At 44.9% G+C, this 15,309-nt stretch overlaps 1 protein-coding gene across 2 annotated transcripts in view; it reads left to right on the top strand.

The window, feature by feature from the left end:
• Positions 1-15,309, top strand: part of rbms3 (RNA binding motif, single stranded interacting protein) — a 247,507-nt gene that overhangs the window by 44,861 nt on the left and 187,337 nt on the right. For both annotated transcript variants that reach the window (XM_068575458.1, XM_068575461.1), the window contains one exon: positions 5,914-6,048. In XM_068575458.1, coding sequence (XP_068431559.1) covers positions 5,914-6,048 — 135 coding nt within the window. The remainder of the gene's footprint in view (positions 1-5,913; positions 6,049-15,309) is intronic.

Genomic DNA, 15,309 nt, shown 5'->3' with positions numbered 1-15,309 from the left:
CGGATGAGGGCGGGTGAACAGAGGTGCCCGTCTGGGACTGCAGGTGGAGCTGCTGGTGAACCGCAGGGCCCGGCGCGTCGCCGCCTGCTGCAGTTTCGCCGGCAGTGACAGTCAGAGCCTGCATGTTTGGTGGCGGGAAGCCTGTGTCTGTGTGTGTGTGTGTGTGTGTGTGTGTCTGCGTGTGCATGTGTGTGAGAGAGAGGATGAGGATTGGCAAAGCAGAGCGGCTGGTACAGAGGAGGCCATTTCACGCAACACAGCTTCCAGGAAGTCAGTCATCAGAGATGCCAAAAGAAAAGCTGCATCTCTTTCATAGGCGGCCAAACGGAGCAACCAGGCGTGGAGGGCCCTCCAGAAGACAATATCCCCTAACTAATGCCATCTGGGATGACTTTCCTGGTCCTTGTGTTGAAGCCTCTCTCACCCATAAACTATTCATTCCAAACCCTCATTTCAAATATGCTTTGGGGCTCGCTTATTTAGTCGTTTGTTGGACCGAGTTTTTGATCGTTTGATGGGTTTTTTGGGACACTTTTACGCCCATGCACTGGACAATTGTCTGTTATTCCACATGTGCTTCATGTGAAATGGGTATGTGCATATGGCAGGAGACAAAAAAAAGAGGCTTTTTGGCAGCACTCCAGTGCCTTTTTGAAGATAAAGCACAGTGAGGCCAACAGGAAACCAGGACATTTTGATTTGGATCTGTGTTGTGGGAGGCTCTCATTTCTGCCGTGGGACACCCATGGTTCCACAGTGCCTTCAGGAGGATCAGATAATCACAGTACAGTGTTATTAAATGCATTGAGGAAGGAGGAAAAGCACTGGCACAAGAATGTCATCAGTGGTATTAAACCTTCGAGATAAAGGTTGCACTCTGTCAGATCAAATTAGATGAATTGTCAGGAAAAAAACAGCCAACACATAACAGAATACCAAACTTATAACAGAAGACGATGTGTCGCCTCAGGGCGTTTGATTCATCCTGCAAGAAAGTCAATACACCAAGCTGAAACCATAAAACTGTGGAATTTCACAGAGAGCCTTAAAGACGTATTCCCGTTAAACTTTCTGTAACAAAAGCAATCCCATGTCTCGGCGATAGGCCACAGTTTGCTTCATCAACACCACACCGCACTGTGTTTTTGTTCTATTGTGTTATAGCTTTCATGGTGGTAATATTTCCTGGAAAGCAAGGAATTGTTCAGTATGACCATATTATTCCTGAGATGGAAACCTCACGGGGCGGTTTCATCATAGTTATGGGGTCACACAGTGTTCACAGAGAAATGACTCCTGTGAATGAGGAAGCGGCGTCTTTTTCCTCTTCTTTTTTTTTTTTTTTTGCAGTTGAGAAATCATAAAATAGGCCAGTTGAACTTAATTTACTTCCCTCTCCAAGGACTTGACACTACCAATCAACACCGAGACCAGGCTAGATTTAATTTCACTGTATCCTAAAAGAGCAATACATTTGCAGTTCCTTCGGCAACTTATTCATTTTATTCAATGGCAACTGTGAGTTATTTTCCGAGCTGCACTTTTTTTTTTTTATAAAGAAACCATTTCCATGAAAAGAGCTGGACGCACAAGAGTTGTGTAATTCGCTGAGGTCCATCCCCTCACACCCTCAACCACGCAGTGTCATCAGGGAGAGTGAGGAGAGGGATGAAAATCACTTAACCGCTGACAAATGGACGCAAGAGAGGTGCTGCGATCTGGTTCATCTCGGCGTATTAATGGAGCCACAACCTCCACTCACTTTTTCATAGCTGAAGGTGAAGCATTATCCCTCCTTGACTTACATGTTTAGTAATAAATGGAGCTGATAACGTCCTGACTCGCTGAAGTTGTTACATTGCTCTTCTCCGTCAAGCCAAATCATTTCTTGTATCAAGAAAATAATGCACATGCCTCCATTTGTGGCGTGCGATATGATCGAAGGTTAACGCGCTGGAACAGATATTGATATGTGAAGCGGCTGTGGAGCAGCTGGTTTTAAACGTTTCAGGATACATTCATACAGAATGACTGATTGCTCCTTCAGCTTGGATGTCTTATTTTTTTGGCAATAATAAAAAACAATGTTTGGCTTAAAGCAATGTATATTTTTCTACAAAACTCCTTTTTTGATTGGACAATGAAGTTAAATATCTCAAACATTACTTCTACCAGCCCTCTTCTGCAGCTCTCTTACTTGCTTCAGATCAAAGGTTATCAAACTGTGATACCGCTTGAGGTGAAAGAGACCGGTGCATGGAGGTGTTGCATAAACTGTCTGCTCCTTCTCTTGAGTCATAACTCAGATCAGTCACACATGATGCACATATTTTTAGATTCAGTGAATATAGACGTGTGTATATATACACAGGAATAGTATGTCCTTGTAACTTGCCTGAGAATCATCACGTTTTTAATAATTATCCAGAATCAAAGTAATCCAGTCATAGTTTTCCATACTTCCACGGCTACATTACAAATACAAACTGCTATTAGTCAATCCGACCAAATTTGCCCCAAAAATTGTCCGTTGCCATTTTGGCTTTCTACAACCGGTGAACAGAAGTGACCATATTGGGATTGCGAACTAGTGGCGTAAAGAAGGTGTATACGACTCAGGTAGCAACAGCGACTTGTCAATTACAGACTGTGATTCACAGTAAGCCCGCCCTAAAGCGTACACTGCTCTATAGTCTGTTTGACTCTAAATGGACCATAGTTTAGGTGGTAATAAATCTAGTGAGAAGTAGGGTCATTTTCTCATAGACTTGCATACAGTCTGACTTATAACTTGCAACTAGAGGAGTGGCCCCCTGCTGGCCATTGGAAATAATGCACGTTTAGGTAATTAGGTCACACATTCAAATGAAAACAATGAGCATGGTTATCCCCAAATAAAAGTAAGACACATGATGAGAATATAAGTTACCAAAGCCTTCTTTCAGATTGCACAATCAATGTTTTTGGAAACAAGAGCATGTACACAGACACACAAAGGATGTGATTTGCCCTTGTTAAAAAAAATTACGGTGAGAACAATGCTTTTTCCCTCATCAAATTTTGAGCAAATATTTGGCAACACACACACACACACACACACACACACACACACACACACACACACACACACACACACACACACGTCTGTTTGCCTGCATGTAAAACATTCCCCCTTGGAGGAGGGAAAGCCTTGTGTAACCAGATCCGATTGGCCCTTATATAAAATGGAGAAATATGGGCAGAGTGTAGCTCTGTGACGAGCCGCTGAAAGTCTGTGAAATGAATCTGAGTCCGGGGACCAATCGCACATTCCAGTCGAGGAATGTCAAGACCCCTGGATCCCAGCCTCGTGTTAAAACACAGCCCAGCCCCGGTGATATCAAGGGCGGATATATCTTGTCACTCACGTAGCTTAGCGCAACCCAGCTTCGTTATCACATATAACTTGAATGTATGAAACATAAAAATGGAATCCCTCCCTTGAGATAGTCTTTAACAAAACACCTGGGCATAGATGCATTAGTTCTAAACGCCTCCTCTTTGGCTTAATAATCCTCATTTATAAGGCCAGTGGAGGTTGTTGCATGGCTTGGAGCAGCACTTAAACTCGGTGAACTGGTGAATACTTGCGTTAAAGCTGTGGCCATGCAGCTTAATGTACCATACTCTGGGCTGTTCCTTCGCTTCTGGCTTTTACAGTGGCTGTATAATAGTGCGAGAAATGTCTCTATCGCACTCAATAACTTGCATCAGTGAGGCAAAGCTCGAAATGCTGATGTGTTGTTAGTACAATATATTCTGCCCACACACAGTTCTCAAATTTTGACCCGATGACTAAATTTGTCATTCAAGGCTCGAGAGAAAAATAACAATTCCGAGCGTTTGATGTGTCGGACAAAAGCAGGTAAAAATACTTTTTTTTTTTCTTCTTGCAACTGAAGGTTTTCATTTTTTACTCTGTTCAAAAACTGGTGATTCAAAATCAGCGCTTCAAACATTTTCTATATTTATTTTTTCCCCAAGACCTACAGTTTTATCACACCGTACTCCTCTATGCACTCTCTGCTGCACTGTATGAATGCATTTATTCTCCTTTTGGGGGGGAACAGCCTCCTCCTGTTTCATATTAACATGAACCTTAAGCCTGTCGTTATATCTTGTGTGCATTGGACTGAACTTTGGCTTACGTTTCCCCCCCCTCCGGTTCTTTCGTGATGAAGAATATGGGACTGGCGAGCTTTCTAACCACTGCTGTGTGGTCTATATGGCTGCCAGCGCTCCCACCCTCTCAGTATCCCCTGTGTGGGATGACCTCTGACCTCAGTGAAAACCCAACAAGGGCCTAAAGGGGACTGTTTATGCTCACTGGTGACGTACAGCTGTGCTTAATTCAAGGTGTTTTTTTTCTTTGCTCTGCACACCGTCACAAATCACGACGACATGGTCTTGAGACGGCATCCCATTTTATGTGTTTTTGCAGAAATCTGTATGAGAAAGATCAGAGCAGCATACATGATCTAATAAAAAGATAATTGTTAAAAATAACTATCTACATTTCTTTAAAATCTCTGTTTTAATACACTAATTCAATTAAACTCTCTGGGCAGGCAACTTAAGATGATTTTCATAATTGAATCATTCATAATTGTTTTGTCTGCAGTATGTCAGAGAGTGGAAAATGTCTGTGGAAAGTTTTCAGACCCTGTGTTTGTGTCTTTGAAAATGTTGCCAATTCAAAAATCTAAAACCTCAATGTTTTTAATTCCTAGTCAGGTAAAACGGCAATGAAGTAGAAAGTTGGAAAAATGTTTGCTGCTCAATAACCTGTGCACTGTATTCCACTTCATTGTTGCACACACCGACTTGCTCAGCCAAATACAACAAAAGAGCTCTTATTCTTTTTATCGTGAGGTCACTATCTTGTTTTGACAGATGTACCCCAGTGTGTGTGGGTACATCTGCCGCTCTCTGCGTCATGTATGAACAACGCTTTAAAAAAACTGCCCTATTTGCAGCTTTGTGACAATGCTCATCATGCACAAGGATCAACCCACACCACTAAATTAATCCTTTTCGTCTTTCTGCTGTATCCCTTTTGGAGCTACATGGTCTTCCTATACAGTCAGTGTACTTCTCTGGGATTGACGGGCAAGCAAACACTGTGAACCTGTAATTGATGCTTGTTTAAATACATGTTATAGTAAACGCTCAAGTGGCACTGCTAACCAGAGTTGAATACTATGGTATTTGCCCTGTGTCTTGTTAAATAGGCCCGGATCAGCATTTGTGCGTCCTGTATTTCTTTATTTTTTTCTCCTCCTCTGTGCTCCAATGGCCGTGACAGCTCAGGTAACCCTTCTCCGAGCGCCATAATCCGGCCTGTCAGCAGATTCAGGCCTGTGTTTCCTGGACCCTGTTGATACCCAATACATAATGCCACACCGGGAAGCCCACTGCCAGCCTGTAATCCAAGGCATCTTATCAAACCAATCAGCACTTTTTCCAGCGAGAACACATCTCGACCGTGACAGCAGAGGGGGAGGACGGGAGGGTGGTGAGGGGTACGGGAGGGGGTGGGGGGCCCACAACATCTGGCGCTCACAGAGTGGGAAGGAGAAAAAGAGTGAGAATAAAGTGTGAGAACAATCTCGATGCTCTGGTACGGAGATTTTAGATCAACACCACGTTCCGCTTTCTTTCGATACAGGTCAGCGGGCGGGCGGTCGTCAGTGCTCGCCCGCTGCATAGTGGAGGCTTCTTACAGTCATGCTATTGATGTTATTGTCTGTAACATTTGTCCCTCACAGATGCCCCCTCTTCTTCTCTTTCGCTCAACCCCACTAACCTCTTTCCTTTTCCCCTCCATTTCCATTCGCCATCCCCATTTCATTCCCATCCTTCCTTCCCCACCAGCCCAGTGCAGCGGTAGGGGGTTACCACAGCAGCAAGGCAGCCGCCCCCTGTAGCGGCACCTCCAACACCCGTACGGGTCTGCAGCACCACCTGTCCCACCACCAGAGCTACGCCTACTGCTCGGCAAATACAGCTGTGAGTGCAGCAGATTTCTTCTTTCTGATGCCCATCTGTGTCTCTTAGAATACGTCTGTGCTCTCTCTGCGCTTGTTCTCTTTTCTAATCACTCTCTCTAGTGTCCATTAGAGGCCGTTATGCACACAGCAAACTCTGTTTCTCCACCTCCCTTGCCTCCTTTCTCTACGCCGTCCCTTTAATCTTTCTCTTTCCCACACTCTTTCCTCTCAAGCCCTCGTGATGTAAATCACTTCCCCTCACTATCTCTCCCTCCCTCCTCCCTCTGCTCTATCTCTTATAATTCCCCCCCTCGCTCTCTCTCTCTTCTCTGCAACTTAATTTGTTTTTCTTTCATCCATCCTCTGCATCGACAGCGCAATGAGAGACTAATTGAGGTAGAGACACTTTTGGACGGCTTCCCTTGTCATTATCCTTGAAATTAATTGCGGTTCGGAATCCGTTTGATTTGACTTTATTGGTGCGATCTGGTTCTCTAATGCGACGTTCGGGGTGTGACTGGAACCCAGGCTCGAGCCAAATTGAGGAATTTTATTACCGCCGTGTTGCTGTCACAGTCGCAGAGCTGGAAACAAAGATTTGGCACGTTTTTATACCTCTGTATTTCTTCCTCTAATGAATACGTTTACAAGGCTTCACACCGAATCTTTCTCTCGGTCTCTTTTATTTCCATTACGACACTCTGATATTCTCTCATCTTATATACGCGTCACTTAAATTCCCAGCTGCCTCCTTGCCAACATGTCGAGGCTCCCCTGAACCTCTCGCGTGCAAAGAATGAAGAAAATGAATTCCCTTAAGATATGATAATCATCACTATACGTTGGCTCCTTGTTGCGCGCAGCATTCCTTTAGTGCTATTCCTGTGATATCAAGGTACGCAGAGGCTCTTTTTAGTAAGCAGGGAGAAAATCATCTCGTGAGTGTTGTTGTGTGTCACCAGCAAACACCACCGATACCATTGTCCCGCTGTCATCGCTTCTACTATCTCCGCCCACAGCCGAGCGGAGCACTGGCAGTTCAGACCGTGTTGTGCACAAACAGGAAGCAACAACAGAGAACATTCCACAAGACCGACATAAACGCTGCGGCTGTGGTTGCAGTTGCGGCGGGGGCCCCCGGCACATGTTTTTTGGGAACATCGCGGTCCTGTCTGGTCTTCAGTGCCGCACCCCTCGGAGGAGCACATCAACATCCTCACACGGGGAGTGTCTTCAGTTCTTTGACCTGACTGAAGGAAGCGAAGCCAGCGAGCTACTCCAGCCAGTCAGTCTGCGCTAACGTCACATGGCACACTCTTTTCACCGCATTGTGCTCTCTGTTCAACGCACTTTGGTCTCGGGAAATACACATCGGGTGTATCACAAAGCCAGCTGACAAGAAAAAAGAAAATCCCCCGGATGGATTTGAAACAGGAAACACAAATTCACAACAGACACACCCGTCTTGGCTTTTTTTTTTTTTTTTAACTCTTTTTTATGTATTTTTGATTCTCTTTTTCCACTTTGTTGTCGGTTGCCACTTTTCTCTCACAGTACCCGCTTTGCCGGTCTTGGCTACAGATCATTACGGGGTCATCAAACGCTTGCCCTCATTTTGACCCTCCAGCCTCACAGCGTAGCGCACTCCGCTGGCTTAAACTGGCCTGTTTTTATGGGACGGCGGTGACGGTTGTTTTCCTTTTTTTTAAGCGGTTTTGATTTCATCCTCACAGAAAGCAATTCCTCCATTACTATCAAGCCTTCGTCCTGGGCTGAGTCCACACTTTTGCCTCCAGGAGGATTCTCAATGCCTGGAGGTGGCTAATTCAGACACTTAGCAGCAAACACAGGCATGGTTCCAGCCTCGGAGTCTGCCTCGTGCATTTTTATTTCTTCTCCTATGCAACACATATTGTACATGGAACAGCAATCCCCACAATTCACAAACTAATGCAGACTTGCGTCTTAAACACCCTTTCCGTCTATGTCACTGTTTTTATTGCCTGCCTAAAAGCTATTGTAATTTCACGTATATTAGATGCAAAGAATGCCCAGCAGAAAGGGAAGAAAAACAGAACTGATAGCTCAGCATGTGTCTGTCCTCTCGGCTGAGGGAGGTGAGTAAATAAAGGAAGCAAGAAAAGCAAGCAAGGATCCAGCAGAGATCAAGAAGCTTTGCCTCCAGCGGGTTTGTAATTACAATGGAAGCGGATACATTTCCACTCTTAATATGGTGGGATGAGGATCCCTCCAGGGGGGAGGAGGTATGACAAAACAGCGGCGGAGAAAGTCATGTAGAAGTCAGGAGCTGTGACTAGAAAGAGAGTCAAAGGAAGAGATTGTGTTATTCCCTGGGAATATTCAATGCTAAAATACTTTCATATACTCCGCATTTCTGTTGCAAAATGCATATTGTAGGAACACAATTACTGGCTGGATTATATTTACTGGAAACCTTTTTCTTTTTTTCTTCAGTCCAGGAAGTGTGGCATCCTCACATGGCACAGAAGTCACATGGGAGTAGTCGGGCTGGATGGTTGTTGGTGTGTTTAGTGCTGATTTGCCAATGTTACCGTGTTAACAGCACATGATTAATATGGTGAACATAGTAAACATTTTGTTATGGCACTAGACGTGCTGCTAGTGATGCAGAAACATGTGTAAATCCACCACATGTAGTTGAAACGACTCCGAAACTGGACAGAGGACTCAAGTGTGCGGCTTGCAGTGTGTGTATGTGTCATGAGACACATACACACAAGAGTGGGACTGGACGAGAAGGTCGACTATTTCACACGTTTAATTAATAATGTACTCGGAATGCTGCTTTTTTCACCTTTTGACTTGTCTTTTGATATTTACCGCGGGTCAACCCGGGTACCACCACTAAGTTCAGCCTCATACAATCTGTTTATTATCTTCTGGTTGTGGTTGTTCATTGTAATTTAGCTCATTTGACTTTTTGCTAAAAGAGTGAAAGAATGTGGAATTGAGGTGTAAAAAGCAAAAACTGAAGAGACGGACAAACGGTGGGAACAGAGGGATGCAAAGAAGGGGAGGACAGACTCCTGAGGAGACACATTTACTTTGGCGACTCGTCTCACCTCACATCACTATTACTGTTAACCAAACTGCTATAAACAGGTAAGATACAGTAGCAGCTGCGATGAGTGCACCGGTCCTCAGGTTCTTTAGCGTAATAAAACCTGACAAACTAATGATTGCACTTGGTGTTATTGGATTCTTTACTTAAAGCCACATGGGCTGCAAACACCCCTATTGCCCTGACTGTGACTAAGACGCACATTATAGATTTTCTGGTCTATGGAGAATTGATCACAAGCACAATTGCAAAGAAAAGGAAACATTCAGTGTCGGTGCTTTCCACTAATTGGTGTGACACAGACCATTTAAGGGCGATGGCAATAATGGAGCGAACACACAGTGTCAGGTAAAGTGTAGACATTGTAAATGGGGTTCCTGGAGTGTTGCTCTTGGGATATTTAATATCCCTTTTCTAGCTTTCAGACACTTTCTTGGGCAAGCCTTATACCTTTTGCATCTCTTCAATGGGTGTGTGTTTGTGTGTGTGTGTGTGTGTGTGAGAGACTGCAAGGACTCCGCGGAACATTTGTTGAAAAAGAGCATATGTTCTTAGTCAACTTTCGTTGCTTATATAAACACATTTTTCCGTCTGACCTCTGAGCTGTTTCATTTCTGATGGTATGCGTTCTCATTCTACAGATTATCTCCAAAGTGCTTGATATCCAGATGTTTCCACCATTGCTTCAATCATCCAGCGCCATGCAGTCCAGATATAACTTGTGTTTGTGAGCTAACTCGTGTTCAGCATGGTTGGGAATCATGGCCTTGCATTTGTCCCGGCTTAACAGCCGTATTGAACTATTTAACTGTAGCTCTGCAGTGCCTGTATTGCTGCTGTCGTGGGGGTGGGGGCACGTCCGCTTAGAGGAGCATGCGGGGCCGATTGCTTGGCCTCTGGAAGTGCTGCTTGCAGTGTTGTTGAGAATCACTCATCGGCCCATGACTCAGGGGAAGTGAAGAAGAGTTCAGTTGTAATGTTGGTATAACCAGTAGCAACAGTGAAGTGCGGTCAATGAGCTGCACTCCCGCTGCTGCACAGAGCGCTGTTAGCTTATTTGTTCAAAGTTTATTAATAGTTTATCTGCGCGTCCAAATTGCGCAAATTCAGTGCCGTGTGATTGGACACAACTGGGAGAGTCGGCAGGTCTGCTTTAGCCAACTGCGTCCACGTACAGTAGAGTGCTTATCATCGAGTTATAGGCGGAGCTCATGCAGATGTGAGTCGGAGAGCGCCGGAGCTGGAGCACTTTGCTCTTGTTGTGACAAGATGTATGAGGAAAAAACTGGGGATGAATTCTGCACTCGGGGGCCAGCCCGCATTGCGTCTATGTGCTGCGGCAGAGTTCATCTCTCTTCATAACATACAGATGGAGACACACATGCTGCAGAGGGTAAAATAAATAAATAAATACTCAAAAACAAGATCTGTTTGCCGGCCAACCGTTTCCATATGTTCGCCCTCCGTATGGGGAATTCTCAATCTTATCAAGCCTAGATAACCAGACACATTATTCCCCTAATGAAAACATTTGAGTGGGTTATCAGTCTTTTATCTGAGGACATGGACATCCCTGTGAACCCTTCAATTTAATCTAGAGGTGTCGCCCGAGCGAACGCAGGTTGTTAGCTCATTAGGATTGCTGCGCACACATCGGCCGATCATTCAGTCGATACTAACCTGCGAGTAGGGATTCCTCGCACATCTCCAGGCTCACAAGGACAGAAAACACCAGAGAAGAGACAGAAAGGAACATTGTCCATTTGTTTTAGTTTTCATATCTGACAAGTATAAGTATATAAAAGACATCAATCTTTGCATATTCAGCAGAAATGGGTGCGAACCGATTCACCTTTTCATCCATCTCTGTTTGTGAGGCCCAGGCTCTGGCACAACCCTTGGTGTTGTGATTAGCTTAATTAGCCATAACTCACAAACCCCCATTTCTAGAGGCTGACAGATGACACAGTCATTTAGTCGAATGAATGGCCTGCCCGCTGGCAGCGGGTGAGGGCGCGTCCGCTGGCTGATGGCCTGCAGAAGGCAGTCGATTTGAAGCTTGTTATCTTTGGATCACCCACCAAGCGAAATGGTCCGAACATCGACGGTGACGACGGAAATGTAAGGTGTGACTGGGGGTAAGAAGCGATTTGGAGACTGGTGATAGAGACATCTTCTTTTTTTTCATGCATCCTTCAAATAAATATTCTAGCCAAGAGAAGATTAAATGAAAGGTGCATTCCCGACAGGAGAGGCGGCAGATGCCGATGTGCGATGTACATGTGTGGTGTGGGTGGGTGGTTGGGTGTGTGGGGGGGCCTGAGCTTACATTTTAGATTCTGAGTCTCTTTCATCAGCCCTTGAATGAAGAGCATTGCTCATTCCCCAAATACTGCAATGATTCATCTTTGCCATGAGCCAGAATGGGCTTTGTCTCAGTAATTAATTTTGCTCTCGGGACAGCAGTTGGAATGAGTTGTGTCTTCAAGGCCTAATTAAAAGAAAATTGTCAAACATATTCTAGGTCACACAGCTCAAAATCTCCAACCATTTAGGCGAGATTTCTATTTTCTTTTAAGCATCGCCACCTCGTCCTTTGTGGGCCATTTCGCTTGCTGACAGAGTGGCTCGCAGAGTGAAAAACAAATGGTCTTATTTGCTTTTTTGATTTCTTCAGGCACCACTTGAAAACTGAGACACTTGATGCTTTGTTTATCGTCGGCTGCTTGAGTCAATAGCTCAGTCTACTTATGGCTTTTGCGCTCTGCATGACTTTACCTCCGTCTGAAGGTGGTTTATTTGCCATCGCCACGACATGTCATGCTTCTTTTTTTTGTGTAAATAGCCACACAGTTGACTTCCTACCCTCTGCCAAATGAGACCGTCGCTGTGTATGAGCGCCTTGGGTTCGGGATCACTTTCTCTAAAATAACTGTGCTCGGAAACGCGCGTATCGGCAGCGCATTAATCATAACATATCAGCTGGAGTACTCGTTTTATTGAACCAGTTGGACCTGACAGACTGACGGACAGGGAGCGTCTATCTTATCTGTCCTCATAATGAGAATCAATGACTTTAGTTACAGGCACAGAATGGCTCTAACAGCACTCACACACACACACACACACACACACACACACACACACACACACAGGTTCTGAACAATTAAGCGCGAGCTGTCGGGCTTAGTGCCTGGGTCCATTGTAAGCGCTCTAAACCTGTTAGACTGTGACAGACCATTAAAAGGCTGCCAAGGCTTCCTTAATTTGCTTCAACAGCGCACTCTGAGGCAGAGTGACGTGAGTGTGTCTCTGTGGGACGAATGTGCATTTGCTTCCTATGACACTCCTTAGCTCGCACCCCCTCTCTCCTGTGACCAACCCCCCACACCACACACACACACACACACACACACACACACACACACACATACACACACACACAGAGTTTGACAGTATCAACACCATCAAGTCGCTTCAATAGATCCACCGCCATGTTTACTCAGGCAAATGCATCAAACCATTAAAACCCCTGCCAACGCTAATGTCATTTCTGAGTCATTTTCTGTAAATTGTAAGGAGCATAAAGTGAACAACAGTAATTATCTTTGCATTGTAAAGCATTGCTACAGTAAATGGAAGCTACTATCCACAATGTGTGTCAGTTTGTGCACTGTTGACATTAAGTGGTGTTGTAAAACACAGACCCTTCACACTTGTTATTATAGATGTTCTCTGTACTGTATTAAGAAACGTAGATCAGTAGTTGTTGTTTTTTAATATACACTTGAAGGTGCCAGTGAAAACTGCTGAAGATCTTGTGTAAATGACATGTTTCACACCATGTTTGTATTTTCACACGTTGAAATTACCAGCATGAACCCAGACGATCAAACAAATCTAACAGGTGCATTTCCTAGCTTTTGCAGTGTTCAATTCAAATAAATGACTAGTTTTCACAAAGCCAGTCCACAAGAAAATACTGTTGAACACTTTTGCCTCTGACTGGAATCCAACCAAACGGCCGTGGTCATGATGACAAAGCACTTTGTTGACCGGCGCACCAGTCTGATTCAGAGGAATACCTTGTGTGTTTGACACCTCTGACTGAATGCTTCTTGGGAGGATGTTTCACCTAGCAGGCATTTCCTGTCGTGACCAGAACTCTGCGTTCTCCACCATGAGGAATTAAAAGCCCGGGCCACAAGATCCTGAGAGCCAGACCACAGGAATATCCAGAAACTGACAGAGCCTCCAAGCCCCCGCAATGTTTCATTTCCTATTTCACAAGAGCGGGCGGTCCATGCAAATTCCTGGCTGCGGCATGCCACCAGGCTTGATTTAGCAGCGGTTCATGGTTGATATTAGATGTTGGACACAATGGGAGACGTTAGAGGGGGGATTAGGAAGGCTGCAGGCAGATCTTGCAGGGTTTTAAAGGGGTGTCTCCTCTTGTTCAGATCATGTGGGCTGTCATATTTTTACATGGCGTTGCTGGCTTAGCGTCTGTTCCTTGGCCATCTTTAACGGCAAAGTGTCTTATCTGTGAAATCGCTCTTCAGAAAATCACTTTGCACCTGTTACTTTCTGTTCAGGTGATTAGTCAATGACAGTGCGAGGCAGAGGAACATAAATCACACATCCTGAGCCGTAGATGTGACCTCAATTCATAATGCTCCACTCAGATCATGCCCCGATTTTTCGGCTCCACACGCACAGACTCACACACACTGACATCCGCGCACAGATGGGTTTTTTAAATATGGCTGCCTGGGGCTGCAGTATTGGCTTTAAAAATACTCATAACATCTGTAAAGCATTATGGCTGATTATGCTGGTCCTTCAGTGCAATCATGCACTCCGGTCATGAGCGATGGCTGAACATGAACCGTATGGGAAAGAAGGAGACGATGAGGCCTCTACGGTTCTGATGCAGGCGTGAGGCCCATGGCTACACACACCGGAACACACTCCGACACATTCATTTATCAAAATCAGATTATATCATTTATATGTACTAGTGGGGGACCTTACACGAATTCTTTAATCCATACATCTAGCCTGTAGTCCAGTGAACTTGCGATGCATTCAGGAGCAAAAAGGTTTGTTAAAGTGATTTTAACCATGAAATGTTCCCTGTATGAAAAAAGCCCTGTTATGCGTATGTTCATTGGAAATAGGTAGAGTATTTCCTGACAGCAGTAACACAACTGTGACCTGTGGAGAATGTTTAAATACAATTCTATATTTTGTTTATGGTGTCAAAGCTGCTCAGGGATTGTGTCAAGGAAAGAAAGGAGGATGCAAGGTGGTTGCCAGCTGGAGAAAGCTGGATCCTTGATCCGAGCTTGAACCGGAAGTCGTTGTGGTCAACCATCTTGAAGCCCGTGTCAGACCTCTTATCTCTGCATGGAAGTCTTGGATACCGGTGAGTTGTTTGACGCTGCAGCTAGTGGGAGTGATCTAATGCGTCACAATTTTAAACTCTGGCGTGTCTGACTCCCAAGTTAGAGAGAAAACACTGCTGATCTGGTCGTGATTGGTGTTTAGAAATTAGATTGGCCTTTTAGAAATAGCAGCACAGTGCACATGTGTGCAGGACACAAACTCAATCAAAATGTTCAATCCAGCAGTTAACAAGTTATCCAGCTGTGATCAGCGGCCGCTGTCATCAGAAACAAGGATAGAACGTCTCCAGAGTAAATGCAGGAGGCAGCTTTCATAGCCTGAAGGCCCAGGGGAGCTCAATCAAACAGCGACCCTTCTTTTTTTTTCCTCCTGCATCGTGAGCTGTGTATTCGGTCTGCCGTGATTTCACCAATTATGTCACTCTCTGCCACATCCTGTCTCCAGATCCCATCATTTTTACTCCTGTCTGTGTCTTCCACAAACCACCTGCTTTGCATTTTTTTCTCGAGCCTATACCACCTCTGCACTATTACTTACCTGGCCACCAGGTGGCCCTCTCCGGCACACCCGAAGCCGATCCCTTTATCATTCCTCATCTGCGAATACCGGTCTGTGTCCATTGACAATTAACTTCCACAGGAAAAGCGCAGTTGTCACAATTAACATGAACAATGGCTCCACTCCAGTTGAGTTTCTCAACTCGCAAGTCGGCACAATACCAGGGCAATGCAATCAATACTGATATTGATTTTAACTGCTGTTTTGCTG

This window comes from Clinocottus analis, unplaced genomic scaffold (genome assembly GCF_023055335.1).
Source record: "Clinocottus analis isolate CAN_PGR_092001 unplaced genomic scaffold, fCliAna1.0.p SCAF_14, whole genome shotgun sequence".
NCBI classification, from domain to species: domain Eukaryota; kingdom Metazoa; phylum Chordata; class Actinopteri; order Perciformes; family Cottidae; genus Clinocottus; species Clinocottus analis.
Note: the sequence above shows the minus strand (reverse complement) of the source record. Positions and strands in the feature narration are given on the sequence as shown.